The following is a 12,928-nucleotide window of genomic DNA, read 5'->3' on the forward strand; positions in this document are numbered from 1 at the left end:
TTCATCATTTTCCATGAATAAATTTATCCATCAAAGTAAACACAGCCTAATCCGATCTCTTGAGAAGGAGGGCCCCAGGGCCCCAGGTTTCATCCTCATCAAAGTAAACACAGCCTAACGCCGAATGGAGTCGTGAATCTTGCGAAGAATGTGGCAGCTGCTGCAGAGGAGGGCAATAGCTTGCGAAATGAAACTTTGGCGCTTAAGGATGCAGTGGCGGAGCAGCAGTCGGAGGTTGGGACAGATGGTTTTGTGAGTGAGCAGGTTCATTATTCGATTCAAAAGGAGGTTGTTGGAGATAAGCAGTCCAATCCTACTCCGGAGGATATTGCTAGTCGTATAAATCGGTTAGAGGACCAGGTTAATCAAGAGATGTTATTGCCCTCGGAGCCGAAGCGCGGACGTGGCCGTCCAAAAGGCTCGGGAAAAGGAAGGGAGCTTGTACATGCAGTTCCGACTAATAGCGTTAAAAACCGCCTAAGAAATGCGGAGGGTATTGGATTTCAGCAGAACAACTTCGTGGTTGATCATAGTAGCAGCAACGCGATGCGTACTATGAACAATATTCCGAACATCCGTTGGTCGGATGTAATAGACATGGAAAATGATCGCAACAAGGATGATTATCATTCCAATATTCCGAACATCCGTTGGTCGGATGTAATAGACATGGAAAATGATCGCAACAAGGATGATTATCATTCCAATATGGATTTTACTTTTTGATTGTTGGTTTTTGCGGTAACGTTTAGACTTTTCTGCGCGTTGTTGTTTTTGTTTTTCGGACTCTTTTAGAGTCTCTGTTCCTTGCTTGCGTCTTGTGCATTCAAGGGTTTTTATTTCTTCTTTTTATATTAAACTTCCAATTCAGCAGCATCACCGATTTTATTCAATAAAATAATTTGTAAGCCTGATGCGTCTAATTGCAGTGAAGCCCAACAGTCCTACTATAAGCCCAATTTCTAATACCAATCCGAGTCCTTTTCTTATGTAAAACGTCCAACACTATAGTTTTTCATGAGAGAGAGATGCAACTAACACACAAAATGGTTGTGTCAAAAAATGATAAAGAGAAGAAACAACATCTCAAGAAACTGCCAGTTTTTTGGGCATAAATAAATAAACATGAAGCAATGACTCTGCTTTCAGCTACTTCTATTTGCTGCATTATTCTATCTCCGTTCCTTTCCTCTTTCTTCCATTAGCGGCTACCAGAGTTGCAGAATAACGTCTGAGTTTCTCAATTATCCTCCTCTCACTAATACGCAGCATCAATGAATGATACGATTTGCCTTCAGTTGCACGACAACACCTATTACACGATTTCACATCTTCTTCCAAAGAATTCGGACCGTAGAGACTTTCTCTAGCATCAGCAAGGGAACAAAGAGCCACGCCTACACTCGGTGTCAGCAACAATTTCTTGCTCGCTTCGGAGTCTTTGCTACACAGAACGCTCTCCTTCTCCAACAACCGGAAGTTTGCTGCTACTTTTACCTCTCCTCCTGTATCTGACACAGCTAGATCAAGTGCATGAAATTCATCCTCGGGCAACAACATTATGTAGAGTAAAACCAACAGCTCATCTTGAGGCTCCCCATCACATGAGATTTCAAAGTATTCGGAATCTTCACTGACACATCCTGAGTACCCCAGCTTTGTCCAGATTGACAACCTTCTTTTACTTTGACGACATGAAAACAAAGATAAGCTCCACTGGACTACAATGTCTAAGTCGATGTTCAGAATATCAAACGGATTATCAGCTTCTGTGAATCCATATCTATGCAGAAGGGCTGCATTGCCCAAATGTCCGTATGTATTGAACACCTGAAATGATATTAAGAATGCAAATCTCTTTCAGAAAAAAAAAAAAAAAAAGAAAAGAATGCAAATCTCTTTCAGAACCCATCAAAAAAATTATGCTAAATGGTTATCTAGTCAAACGAGAAGCAAATGAAATCCTTACCTCAGCTCCCGCTTTGACATCTTTAATCATGATAATTTCCAGGAAGGGAGACTCATCCCCTAAACCCGAAGAAAGTTCCAGGTCACTCCCACTTAAACATCCTCCTTCTGAATGAGAATCATGAGTTACGGGCTCGTGATCTCCATCATTTTCATGGTCAGTAGACTCAGTACCCTCCTTTTCAGTGTCAGTGTCATTATCAGATTCAGTTGTTATATGTACATCCTCAGCAGCTGTCTTGTGATTAAACCTAGATTGACAGGAGTCGATTCATTAAGAGATGGGAAGAAGAACTATGACGCGAATGATAAACAAGACATCGACAAAATCTCGTTTCACCATTCAAGACATTTCCAACAGATGGAGCTCCTCAATAGTTTAGCATACAAGACACAATCCCCAAAGAAAATTTACAAACAAGAAAAGGAAGAGAATACTATATGCAATTCAATCATATTGATATCTTTATTTTTGAAGAGCATCAGTGGATCACTCGGTCAGACCTCTGAAAAACAGTTAGGCTTGAAGTGAATTGTACAGGAACTAAACAAAAAAGTACATGCTTAAGATGGGATAGTGGATTTAAACTGAAATACCTTAATCTTTGGAAAGTTGGTAGGGCGAACCAATTTAAAAACTAATGATGGAACGTAACACACTGACATGAGAAACTGCTTACTGGTGTGTTATTTCTTCTTTCTCATCAATACAAAAGAACTTCACTTCAATCTTAGTCGTTCAATATTCAGCTACCTCAGATGACTAACTCATCGAAACAAAGCACTAGATTTTTGAATTGTTAGCATCAAAGGAGTTTTTAGTAGACAGTAAAACATATAAATATGTTAAACTGCTCCTCTGTAACATCTAAACATGGATATGACATTCTGGAGACTGGTCATAGAATACATAAAAAGTTTAACATATAGAAAGGTCTGAGAAACAACCAAACAACGATGCAGAGATCCATGTTTCAGAGTGAACATAAGAGTGTTTTGTATTAAATGAAATCGAGTGTTTTGTATTAAATCAAATCAGCATGTCTGTAGCAGGATTTATAATTAGTACACTAACTTTTAATACTTCATCTTAAATCACTTTCACAAACAACAAATTTCTATCTCCTAGATTTTCTGAAGTGGCAAGCAAAATGAGATCTAGAACTCACAGATCAGCTAAAGGGACCATCCCATAACCGTGGTACTCATCGACCTGAAATGCCCGGGAAGCAACTAGACTCTTTGCAGCAAAGTATTCATCGACAGTGAAAAGTTCCGGGTTTAGCTTAAAAGATTCCAAATCAAAAACGGGTTGTATGCATTCCTTCCAGTCTTCATAGACCAGAGCCTTGTCTTCTTTAACTGTCTGCCTACAAATTGCATTGATTATTTGTCAATAAACTACAGAGGTACCAATGATGTGCACAAACAAACTACTGAGGTACCAGTGATGAAACAGTTCAAATAGAGGCGAACTAATTATTAGGCATTGCTTTTTTAACACAAGTTTATTTCTGTGCTCAAGCAAAGTTTGGTTTCAATCAATATAAGTTAGTCATGATCAAGCTCTAATCATAATAAACTCAATTATGAGCTTGAATAGCTTTGTCTCTTTAAGATGTCTCAATTGTCAAGTAATCATTCACATAAACCCTAATGCCTGAACGGAGTGAGCTCGACGCGATAGGCTGACCTTATGCAGCTCCGTGCCGGCGAGGAGAGAGTCGATTTCAGAGAGTGACCAGAGCAGCGGAATGGGCTCGAAAGTAGGCAGCATCTTTAAGTACTCGAACCACTTCGATTCGGCGCCGAGGATCTTCTCGTACATTAGGGCAAAGCAGAGGCCCAAATTGCCGCCGAGCTCCGCCTCCTCGATGAGTTCGCTGGCGGCGGAAGTCCTGACGGTGAGGCAGCTGTGCTTAGGGATCTTCGCCACGACGTCGCCCTCCTTCAAATCGCTCAAAGCCTCCACGGAGATTGGCGGCGATTGCGAGGAGTCGGTGGCGGTTGCGAAGAGAAGGGCGTCGCTCCACTCAATGCCTTGATCCTTCATCCACCGTTTAAATGCTCTCATCTTTCTGCAATGAATACGTGTTTACAAAGGGAAAGCGTGTCGTTTTTTATAAAATGTGAAGCGGCGCGACATATGGAGGCGGAGTTACCTGGCGGCGGCCATTGCGCTCAGGCGATGAGGAGAGGCGTGTGAGAGTGTGAGAGTTTAGCTTGGCGGCGGCGTGTTGGACCTGTTGGTATAGCCTAATAATTTTAAAGATTTAATATATTAATAAATTTTTAAATACTATAAAACCGAAAATATAAAAACCAATTTAGAAATAGGTTTGTGAATACTGCCGTTTCTCACATCTGCCGCGCGCGCTCTCTTCGATTTCTGCCGCTCTCTCTGCCGTCCGCCGCCACCCCCACCTCCTCCGGTCCGTCCAAGCGCCAAGCAGGCAGCACAGAAGCAGTCCGCCGCCCAACCCTCGCCGGCTCGCCCCGCTCCGTCTCCTTCGATTGACAGCAACAGTGCGCGACTGCGACGTGCCTCCACCCTCACCTAGGCTTCACCGTCGCTCCGCCACGCCTCCTTCGGCCTCGGTACCTCCGTCCGCGACTTCGCAGCAGCAGTTTCCAACGCCCAGTTCCCAACATCAGGTAAGGCAACATGCTATTTGGTAGTTTTGGAAGTTTGTTTTTTGATATATATTTTTTTACCAAAGAATCCACCGATTATGTTGAGCATTTTTTTTTCATCTACAAAATAATCTATGAAAATAATCGGACATTAGACAAAGAAATTATTTAAAAGTTAACTTCATTTCTTTATTATGTGTCGCAAGTTTCAGCTTGAGAAGCACAACAAATTGTCGTAGTTTCTGCATAAATTTGAGTTTTGCTTTATTTTTCTTGGAGCCAAAATCTTGATTTTCATTGCTTTAATTCATAGATAATGTTAACAATGATTATTAATCAAAATCAAAATCTAGCCAATTTTCAAATTACACAAAATCTAGCCAATTTTCAAATTACACATTACACACTGGTCAAATGCGAGACTGTATTGACGGGAAAAGCCTCATGCATGCCAATGCTTGGCTTTTTTCTCTCTCTCAATATATAGATAGATAAGGAGACAAGTTTGATCTTCTAAAAAAAAAAGACAACTTTGATGCAAAATTAGTAAATAAAAATAATTCAATAATCGGTTAATTTCAAATTTATTTAATTATTCTATTTTTAAATACTTAATAGTAGTATTATGTTTTATTAATTTATCCTATTACTGCTATTTATCACGAGAAGTAAAACTTACGGTGAAAGTATTACTCCATCAAACGCCGGGGTAAAAGTTTACGAGTAAATTGTGGGTCCCAAAATTTCGCGGGTTCAATCTTGTAACATAAACTTATTCAGCTCTGCATTCTGTTAAACCCTAGACCTTAAACCCTTACCTCCTTTTTTCAATAGAATCGCGGAGGATGTCGGCGCCGGAGGTCATGTATGATGTCGTAATGAAGCCGAAGTTGCTCCGATCGCTGCTGAGGGAGTACGTTCCCGATGAGAAACACCCCTTCACTAACCCTTCGGAGCTGTCGTACGTTGTCTCCACCGTCAAAACGCATAAATTGCTATCAGAACGGACACCGCCGGAGGCCCAACAGGATTTGGTGGATGCTTGGAAATCGGCCGTTGATTCTTGGGTCAATCGATTGCTCGTGTTGGCGTCTAGCAATTTGGTAAGAAGAAGTGGCATTTGCATTAATTGTTTCGTTGTTTGCATAGACTGACTTAGTTGTCCATGTTTTATTGGATGTTTGTTGGTGGTAGTATATGTGATTTATGTGTTATGTTCCAGTAGTTTGAATGAAAAGTGGAACAACTGAGATATGTCCCGAAATTACTCATAAATGTAAACTAAAAAAAGTGAACTTTTCTTGTGGTGGTTTTATCCTGGCTCAATGGAAATGATTTTTTTATGGGCATTGATGTATTTAATTGCTGGGGTAATGTAGGTTTTTCCCGTCAACATTTATTTTTTATTCAATTTTCTTTTCCTATTTGGTATCTTTTGATATGTATAAAGTCACTGGGGGATTTTATGATAGGGGATATTTGATGAAGTTATTTTATGGCGATGGGTGCTTATATGTTTTTTTCTTTTTTCCATGGATGCTCTTTAGCCAGATAAGTGTTGGGCTGGGATATGTTTGCTTGGATTGACCTGTCAAGAATGCAGTTCAGAGCGCTTTTCAACTTCATATGATGTTTGGTTGAACAAGCTTCTCGTTCATGTGCAGGTATGGTTTCTGAGTGTAATGTACATTACAATGTCTGGGAGGATGTTTGTAGTTTAATTGCTAAGACTGTATTGCAACCTTAATTAATTTGTTGGTTCATTCTTCTTTAGAATTGAATATAAAAAAGATATTGTTATTAAGCTTCCTAGCCTTCCCATGGTTCTAAATAGTACCTGATACTTTGTGGCTGTAGTGAATCCATGTTATTTGAAAGTTGAAGTCTCTTTGCACTACAATTAATGGGAGATTAAGATAAAAAGAATTTCAGTATTGGAAGTTCCATATTTGTAATATACGTATTTGTTTTGTTTACATTGTTTCTTTTATCTTCATTACCAGCCTTCAGAATTTTCTCATTTTGTGAAGGCGGCTTCTTGTGCCTCTCTATCAGATATGTTTACAAGGTATGTAGATTTGAACTTGTATTAATATGTTTGTTCATTATCCATGTGGTTTGTAGTTAGTTTTGGGAAAAAGATATAAAAGACAAGCGTAATGTTTCATTGTCGTATATGAAAATCTGCCGTTTTGGAAGAATGGAGACTCTTGAGACTCTGCAGATATATTAAAAATACTTTACTTTGAAAAAACGGAGATTCTTCTACATTCCATGTACTTTTAATTGCCATTTTATCAATGTGCAATGCGGAGATATCTGTGCACATATAGATTACTCTTTCAAGTAATACAATAGCTTGGGTCTTCAAACTAATACAAAAGCTTGGGTCTTGTAAAGTGTGTAGTGTAGTTGACATAAATTAACCTATTAAAAGAATCTGAAATAGATATAGTCCAGCGAGCCCTATATAAAATTATGTTAGGCTTTTCTGGGCTTCGGAATTATTCTTGTGTCAGATGTAGAAGTTCTATTTGATCTGTTATCATTTCTTGTTGTTTTGGGTATCATATAAAAGTGAGTTGTACAGTTGTACTGAACTTATTATCTTGGATTCTTTAGTTTTTCTAATTTTTCTTATGTGAATTAGGCTGGATGAATTTTCAAATGTGAAAAAGGATGCAACTTCACAGGCAACAAAAGTTGTTCAGCTGTCACTGAAGCTGTTAAATGAGGAGAGCTCCTCTGTTGTATTGGTTGGTATAACACAACATTCTCATGCACTGATTTATTCAAATGTGTTTTCGTGTGTCAAAAATTCTATTTTGTTGAATTGAATTAAGTTGTGATAGATGTGTGGCACATGTGCATAGCTTTTGAGTGTATCCTACAACCAACGAAGATGTATTATTATGTATCTGCAGGTTGAAATAGCATTGTTTTCATTAGTAATTATTTGTGATCAAAATGCTAGTATATGTTTATATCAGACGTACACTAACTGAAGGATCTACATTTTGGTTCCAAGAATTGTAATTTGAGTTATTTTAATTGCATTTTGATTGTGAATGTGTTGCAACTATACTGTGGCATGTCTGCTCAGCTCTTTATTAGTAGATTGATAGTTTAGCTAGTAAATGATTTAAATCCTTCCATTTTGGCTAGTTAATTATATAGAGACATGTTTTCGAAGATATCTAAAATTGGGAAAATATGAATGAACAAGGATACTGAACATTTTCTGTTAAATGGCTTGCCTTTTCTATATGAATCTAGTTTCAACTGTGTAAGTTTAATCGTCTATCTTTTTCTGGCGTGATTGACTTGCAGGAAGAAGCTATGTGTCTCATTCGTACCTTGATTTATCACTTTCCTTCGTCAGTCCACCGACATTATGAATCTGTAAGTGATTACCCTTATAATCTGCAAATGTATGGTAAATTAATTTTGACCTCTTGACAAATAAATTTATTAGTTTAGATTATTATGAACAGAATCCATACAAGTACTCAAAGCATATTTGTCATTGGTAGGTTGAAGCTGCCATTGTTTCAAAGCTCATATCTGGAAAATGCTCTCCCAGTGTTTTGAAGGTGAGAGTTCATGAACTATTTAATTTGTCACTGAGTTGGAATTACGGTCACCAAACTACTGGCCCTATTGGTACAGAACCTGGGTTGTGGCTTATCACTGCTTCCAAAATCGAGGGGAGATGAGGATAGCTGGTGCGTAATGATGAACAAGATTTTACTTTATGTAAACAGCCAGTTGAATGATGCCTTCCAGGGTCTAGAAGAAGGTACTAAGAGAAGTTTCCATTGAAGTTACTGATATTATATTAGTAGAAATCACATAACTTGGTCATTTTATTGCAGAGACCAGAAGCGCTAAAGCAATGAGGGCTTTGCTTCCCGCTGGCAAAACCCCCCCACCTCCACTAGGAGGCTCAGCAACGTCTGAACAAAACTCAGATATTTCAACCAGGAGTCCCGAGCGACTGCTGGCATCCAGAATTTCTTCTCTTCTGCAGTGCTGTTCTGACATGCTGACAACTTCTTACCCTGTTATGGTACTCTCTTATTTCTGTATCTGCTTTTCAATGAAAGCTTGAGTTCATCTTCTGCTGTTTGATTTTCTGCCAAGCAGAACAACGAATAACACTCATGTGACATGACAGGTTCAAGTTCCTATTTGTGGCCTTATATCCCTTTCCGGGAGGGTGCTATTGGTTGATGGTTCCTTGCCGCTGTCCTCGTATTCTTTCATGACCACCTTGAAACAAGAATTTATTTGTTCAGAAATCCCGAATCTGCAATTCCAAAGTCTGGAAATCCTCACAGCTATTGTCAAGGGGTTGGGCAGGTAAATGTTGATTGAGATTTATGTTATAAAATTTCATGCTGACTATCAATTCCCTTTGAAATTCTATAGCTTCATTTATATACTGAAAGTGAAACAATTATTAAAGAGTGACTCATACCGAACAAGAATAATTGTACTGATGACGTTGGTATGATGTGGTGTTCGAAAGGATAGTACATTTTATCTGTGGTTACAGATTTAGGTCCAAGTGCATAATATTTCTTACTAAAACTGGCAAAGGCAAAGGCAACTTTGCACCATATAGGTAAAGCTGGAAAAAGAAGATTGAATCACCAAGACGAGCGTAGAATAATGTTCGTATTTGATTGAGTTCCCTAAGCTTTGCCAACTTTGTTATGATCTCTCTATAGATATCTAGCACTTGTTGTTGGGCAGCTGCCTTGTTTGAGTGTAAATTTTTTTAGTACAGAAGGAAGATTGTAGGATCACTGAGGCCTCATATAGGTTCTGTAGCTCATTCAAAGATTGTTTTCAGATTTCTATTGCTGTAATGTCTCCTGGAATGTAAATACTATTTGTTTTAAATTCTTCGAAGAGCACTGAGGCCTCATATAGGTTCTGTAGCTCATTCAAAGATTGTTTTCAGATTTCTATTGCTGTAATGTCTCCTGGAATGTAAATACTATTTGTTTTAAATTCTTCGAAGAGCTTCAATTCTAATCGTAATTTCTTCAAGTTCTGTTGATGTTCAGACTTTTAAATTTCTTTCTCGCAGCCAAGTATTACCTTATGTTGCGGAAATTTTAGAGCTGCTGAAAGAATACTTGACCAGATGTAAAATCCCTGATCTGAAGATAAAAGCATACTCAATTCTGAAAGTCCTGCTGATGTCAATGGGCGTTGGTATGACAGCATATTTCAATAATTTAATGCTGTTTTTTCTTAATGGTTTCCTCCATACCGTTTTTCTGGCATCAACTGTACAAAAATCATGATTATAGATTAATTTCTTTAAATGCTAAACTTAGAGGAAGAAATAACCTCAACGAGTAAACAATCGAGCTTTTTTAATGCTTTCAGCTTGAAGTTGAGTCAACTGCAGCGCATGCTATTTCCTATGACTAATGCATCTTATGTTGCCATGGCGCTCGATGAATTATTTAAATAATGTGTTTTCTATTTTGCTGGCTGATATTCAAATATGAATTTCTCTACTTGACCTACGGTTATGCCACGATGCCATTAAAGCCTATACACATGATGGATAGACTCCTGTAACCATGACATTTACAGCGTTGCAGTTTAAAAAATGTCTAAGCCCTCTTCGTTTAGTCATATCCTTCGTTTTTGCTCTTTGGACAGGGCTTGCAATTCATGTTAGCCAGGATATTGTCAGCAATGTATTTGTTGATTTAGATTTGTTTGGGAATGAGAAGGACATCAAAAGCTCAGGTACAGACACAAAGGTCCAGCCAGAATTGTTCATTGAGTTCCACAATAAGAAAAGGAAGCGTACTAAGAGTTCGTTGCAAGAGCAGCCTGCTCATGGTGGTCCGGAAGCTGAAATGTTGAATAATTTAACTCCTTTGTCCTTGAAGATAGCAGCATTGGAGGCACTAGAAGCACTTCTAAATGTGGTATGTTCTTCTCACGATAACCATGGGTGTAGGTGCAAGTTTTCCTTGAAATGTTTCATTACATCTCAATAAACAATGTATCCTCAGAAGTAGATGATATATAACAATGACTTGCATCTTTCAAATGTTCGTTACATTATAAATCCCCAGTGACAGAGTATTTTTCTGAAGTTTTCATTCTTCCTTAAATTACCTCAGAATCATGCTTTCAGCGTGCTACCCACAATACTTGAAGTATGCTTTTCTATTTAAATTCAATTGTTATAATACTGAAGTAATTAAACTGTCCCATAGCAAACATTCGCCAATAGCTGTTTCGTTCTTGTTATGTTTGTTAACTTTTCATTACATTCTTTGAGTTGAACAAAATTAAAATTGTTAACAGGGTGGTTCAATTAGATCTGAAAGCTGGCGAGGAGATGTTGATAAGCTACTTGTAACTGTGGCCACATATGCTTGCAGCGGGGGTTCCAAGGAGGAAAGGAAGATTCTTCTATCAGGTGATGCTACGCCTACGTGGTCAGACTTCCAAGTAGCTGCCTTACGTGCACTTTTGGCATCTCTTCTGTCGCCTGGCAGAGTACGCCCATCGCACCTGGCTATCGGTCTAGAGCTTTTCCGTAGAGGTGATATATCATACTCTATCGTTCTTCCTTTCTTGAAACTCACCAATATACAGTTGCTTAAGACAATGCTTAGATATGTGTGCTGCATAAAGTGTTTACCCTACAATAAAGAATACAAACATGAGTAGCATAGTCATCTACTGCTTCTCTCCATTGCTTATGCTTATGTATTCTGCAGGCACGCAAGCAACGGGCACACAGCTTGCTGAGTATTGTGGGCATGCACTGCTGGCCTTAGAAGTGCTCATACACCCGAGGAGCCTTCCCTTGTCGGATTTCCATTCTAGTGGTGATGACTATAAAGCTCTGGGCCACTTGCGCGATCCTGTGTACCCTAGTGGAGACGGACGAATTCCCAACTATCAACCTGATGAGCCTGAATCAGAAGAAGATGATCTAATCGAAAATTGGCTTGGAAAAGATGATGAAATGGAGATTCAAGTCACCAAGAGGCAACATGACACGCCCAGGGACCCTGCTGATGAGATCACTTCTGGTATGAACGCCCCCAAGAAAAGCGAGGTTACATCCTCAGGAAATGTCCCTGACAACAAAGGCATGGCGTCTACTGATGATGTGGTTGAAGCTCTACGCCTGAAAAATACCAGTGACCAAAGTGGAGGTGTGTTAGAAAGTGTCGAGCTAGAGCCTACGACTAGGAGAGCTGCAGCATCAGTAGAGAACGACACAACAGACAAGAGTGGCACAACTTCTGTTTCAGAAACCACGGGTAATGAGTTTTCTACTATATTTGAAAGAATATCTGCTACACTATCGAATATCGACAGAAGTAAAGAGACGATGTTTGAAGCAGACGATGAGGCTGCAGATATATTTCCAGATATCGTGGATGGCGATCCAGATTCCGACTAGATTGAAGCTTGAAATATAAGAGGGGTGTTCTGGTATATGTTCAACACCAAGTTTTGATGGATGAAAGTAAATTATTTACTGTAGTTTCTGTACTATTTTAACTGTCATTACTCACTAAAACTAATTGTTTCAAAGAATATTAGCTTGTTACGATATGTGGTTTCTTCACAACGTATGTTTGAGTCATTTAAGCAGGCTGAACCATCAAATATTTTTATTTGTTATTACTAAAATTATTTTAATATTTTGTCCGGTTGTATCATATATGACTCAATAGGTCAAGCAACTGGTGCCGACTTATTTGGTTTTGGTTTTCTTATTCTTTAATTGGGATCCCAAAATTCTGAAAGCAACAGCTTACAAACAGGAGTAGAAGATTATCCCTCATTCTTACTACTACACATTTACAAATCTAATTCTGTTTGGTACCCTCAAACAAATAAGCTACCTCCATATAGGATACAATTGTAATTGCAATAAATATATTTAGGCACAGTATCACATTGTTGATATTCAAAGCTTGGCTGTATAGTTTGGACTCTTTTTGAATGATTCACACTTTAGTGGAGTACAATTTTAAAGTATTGTGATATTTATTGCCGATTTTCCAGCAGCCTTCACATCTTACCTACCACCCCACCACTCAATAGTCAATTCAACTTGATTTTATGATATTTATTTCAAATGCTACATTACTATGTTATAAATCTAAATAAATATGCGGAAAACTCATTTATGCGCAGTTATGTTAGGTGCACGGATAACAAATTTTTATATTTAAATTATATAAATTGATATTCATAACCATGTCATTATACAATAGAATAACGACGTTGCATCACACTAGAAAGTAAAGAATCGTGTATG

The 12,928-nt window shown here is 38.5% G+C and overlaps 2 protein-coding genes across 3 annotated transcripts; one reads left to right on the forward strand and one right to left on the reverse strand.

Moving 5' to 3' along the window:
- Positions 1-959: 959 nt before the first annotated feature.
- On the reverse strand, positions 960-4,262 carry LOC131019049 (uncharacterized). The gene is made up of 5 exons (XM_057947733.1): positions 4,131-4,262; positions 3,662-4,046; positions 3,138-3,334; positions 1,970-2,219; positions 960-1,830 (listed from the first exon to the last, which is right to left on the reverse strand). The coding sequence occupies exons 1-5, from the start codon at positions 4,142-4,144 to the stop codon at positions 1,168-1,170; spliced, it is 1,509 nt and encodes a 502-aa protein (XP_057803716.1). The 5' UTR covers positions 4,145-4,262; the 3' UTR covers positions 960-1,167.
- A 61-nt stretch (positions 4,263-4,323) lies between these two features.
- LOC131018988 (uncharacterized) lies at positions 4,324-12,308 on the forward strand. 2 transcript variants are annotated; one of them, XM_057947675.1, is made up of 14 exons: positions 4,324-4,623; positions 5,437-5,705; positions 6,150-6,266; positions 6,606-6,670; positions 7,253-7,358; positions 7,933-8,004; positions 8,136-8,195; positions 8,272-8,401; positions 8,478-8,671; positions 8,780-8,964; positions 9,701-9,828; positions 10,288-10,562; positions 10,948-11,188; positions 11,367-12,308. In XM_057947675.1, exons 2-14 carry the CDS (start codon positions 5,448-5,450, stop codon positions 12,059-12,061), a joined length of 2,526 nt encoding a protein of 841 aa, XP_057803658.1. In that variant the 5' UTR covers positions 4,324-4,623; positions 5,437-5,447; the 3' UTR covers positions 12,062-12,308. The 2 variants fall into 2 exon arrangements, with proteins under 2 accessions (XP_057803658.1, XP_057803662.1); XM_057947679.1 differs by lacking the exon at positions 4,324-4,623 and having other exon boundaries at positions 5,576-5,705; positions 6,154-6,266.
- The last annotated feature ends 620 nt before the right edge of the window (positions 12,309-12,928 follow it).

This window comes from Salvia miltiorrhiza, chromosome 1 (genome assembly GCF_028751815.1).
Source record: "Salvia miltiorrhiza cultivar Shanhuang (shh) chromosome 1, IMPLAD_Smil_shh, whole genome shotgun sequence".
Classification (NCBI taxonomy): domain Eukaryota; kingdom Viridiplantae; phylum Streptophyta; class Magnoliopsida; order Lamiales; family Lamiaceae; genus Salvia; species Salvia miltiorrhiza.

What these genes read in the sequence shown, in the direction of transcription:
- LOC131018988 (XM_057947675.1), top strand. Translation starts at nt 5,448, where the DNA reads ATGTCGGCGCCGGAGGTCATGTATGATGTCGTAATGAAGCCGAAGTTG. An exon ending in CTATCAGATATGTTTACAAG is followed by an intron (nt 6,671 to 7,252) that starts GTATGTAGATTT and finishes TATGTGAATTAG; the next exon opens with GCTGGATGAATTTTCAAATG. An exon ending in AGAGCTCCTCTGTTGTATTG is followed by an intron (nt 7,359 to 7,932) that starts GTTGGTATAACA and finishes ATTGACTTGCAG; the next exon opens with GAAGAAGCTATGTGTCTCAT.
- LOC131019049 (XM_057947733.1), bottom strand. An exon ending in CCGGCACGGAGCTGCATAAG is followed by an intron (nt 3,335 to 3,661) that starts GTCAGCCTATCG and finishes ATTTGTAGGCAG; the next exon opens with ACAGTTAAAGAAGACAAGGC. An exon ending in ATGGTCCCTTTAGCTGATCT is followed by an intron (nt 2,220 to 3,137) that starts GTGAGTTCTAGA and finishes CTGTCAATCTAG; the next exon opens with GTTTAATCACAAGACAGCTG.